The 1,848-nt window shown below is 44.0% G+C and overlaps 1 protein-coding gene across 1 annotated transcript in view; it reads right to left on the bottom strand.

Annotated features, from left to right (window-relative positions):
• PRPF40A (PRP40 pre-mRNA processing factor 40 homolog A (S. cerevisiae)) overlaps window positions 1-1,848 on the bottom strand; it is a gene marked incomplete at its 3' end in the record, with an annotated part of 19,834 nt that overhangs the window by 7,315 nt on the left and 10,671 nt on the right. The window contains exon 10 of the mRNA XM_009876423.1: window positions 660-768. Coding sequence (XP_009874725.1) covers window positions 660-768 — 109 coding nt within the window. The remainder of the gene's footprint in view (window positions 1-659; window positions 769-1,848) is intronic.

The raw sequence follows: 1,848 nt of genomic DNA, 5'->3' as shown, positions 1-1,848 counted from the left end.
AGGGAAAACCAAAGCCAGTCTCATTTTACACCTGGTTCATCCACCTTTAAAACAAAGATGAAAATGGGAGGGCTGAGAAGATCAGGCAAAACTTCTGTTAGAAATGCACCTCACTGCCAAACAAAAACACTGGCACCCATGATTTCGACAACACTTAAATATGGGTTTTGAATTATTACTTCACAGGGGGGAAAAAAAAAATCAAAATAAGAATGCATCTTTCTATCAGACCAGCTTATGGAAACACTGCATACTAAATCTAACAGTTTATTCTTTCCCCATATGGACCTCTGGCTATCCTGCCTGTCTCTAGTGAAGCTGTCTGCCAAATTACTCGCCGTTCCAGTTCGAATTCTGGACACAGACCAAGCTGCAAGCTTGCATTACAGTGTAAAAGGAAAAGAATAAGAAAAAAACTGAACCAAGCCCTGATGAAACTGCTCAAAAACTTCCTGTTCATCTAAAGAGCTGAAATAGTTTAAGCTGTGGGGTTGTTGTTTTTTTTTCACTGCAGCATTCCCTCATTTCTTGCCTAGTACAAAAGTCCTCTTCCTCACCAGTAAGAAATTCTTTTAAAAAAAAGAAAAAAAAGTCTAGCCATTTCTGGCAAATGCAGTTTGTTAGTTCAAGAAAGCTTTAGGAATAATAGACTGAAATACCTTTTCTTTTAACAGTTCTTTAAAAGCTTGTTTTGCTTCTTCCTTTGTATTCCACGTATAGGTTTTTTTAACGGGTTGGGAATCATCATCCTCTTTCTTTGAAGCAGCACTGCACACAAAAATCAGTACTTTTATTATTTAAGCTTCTTTTTCCACCCCTTCATCCCCCAGTAGAGCCACTGAAGAGCCATAAGCCACCACCATCAGACAGAATGAGTTTTTTAAATAGCAACTCAAAGAAAAACAATAATGCTACACATGCTAAACACCACATTTCATACAAGACTTTTCCTTACCAACACCATACAGGACTGATCAAGAGCAGCAAACTCTTTCAGAAAAATATTGTCATTTACGCAATTCGCTACCTGGCTCAAGTTATCTAGAAATGATCTGCAGAAGTATAATGCTGAATTTCAGCACGAATATTTAAGCATATATAAAAATATAAAAGGGAGTGCTTAAAAATATGCTGCTTGCCCTTAACTGCCTCCTGCTGGCTATTATTGCTCACAGCAGGTTTCTTTTTGTTTGACTGATAAACATCACAACCTATAATTCTCTGTTATCAGAATCCTAGAATGTCTTAGGTTGGAAAGGACCTAATCCAAACCTCTGCCATGGGCAGGGACATCTCTCAACTAGATCAGGTTGCTCAAAGCCCCATCCAACCTGGCCTTGAACATCTCCAGGGATGGGGCAGCCACAACTTCTCTGGACAATGTATTCCAGAGTCTTGCCACCCTTGGACTGAAGAATTTCTTCCTAAGATCCAATCTATTCTCCTTCAACTTAAACCCATTTCCTCTTGTCCTATCTCTGGACACTCTTGTACGAAGTCCCTCCCCAGCCTCCCTGTAGGTCCCTTCAAGCACTCCATAAGGTCCCCCCCGGAGTCTTCTCTTCTCCAGCTGAACAACCCCAGCTCCCTCAGCCTGTCCTCGCAGCAGAGCTGCTCCAGCCCCTGGGTCATCTCTGTGGCCTCCTCTGGACTCGTCCCAAGAGACCCATGTCCCTCTCACGATGGGGACACCAGAGCTGGACGCAGCATTCGAGGTGGGGTCTCAGCAGAGCAGAGCAAAGGGGGAGAACCCCCTCTCTCGCCCTGCTGGCCACACTCCTCTGGGTGCAGCCCAGGGCAGGGTTGGCTTCTGGGCTGCAGGAGCGCCCTGCCGGCTCCGGCTGGGCC

Source organism: Apaloderma vittatum, unplaced genomic scaffold (assembly GCF_000703405.1).
Source record: "Apaloderma vittatum isolate BGI_N311 unplaced genomic scaffold, ASM70340v1 scaffold18449, whole genome shotgun sequence".
In the NCBI taxonomy this organism is placed as follows: Eukaryota; Metazoa; Chordata; class Aves; order Trogoniformes; family Trogonidae; genus Apaloderma; species Apaloderma vittatum.
The sequence above is the reverse complement of the archived record's forward strand: the minus strand, read 5'-3'. Positions and strand labels throughout refer to the sequence as shown.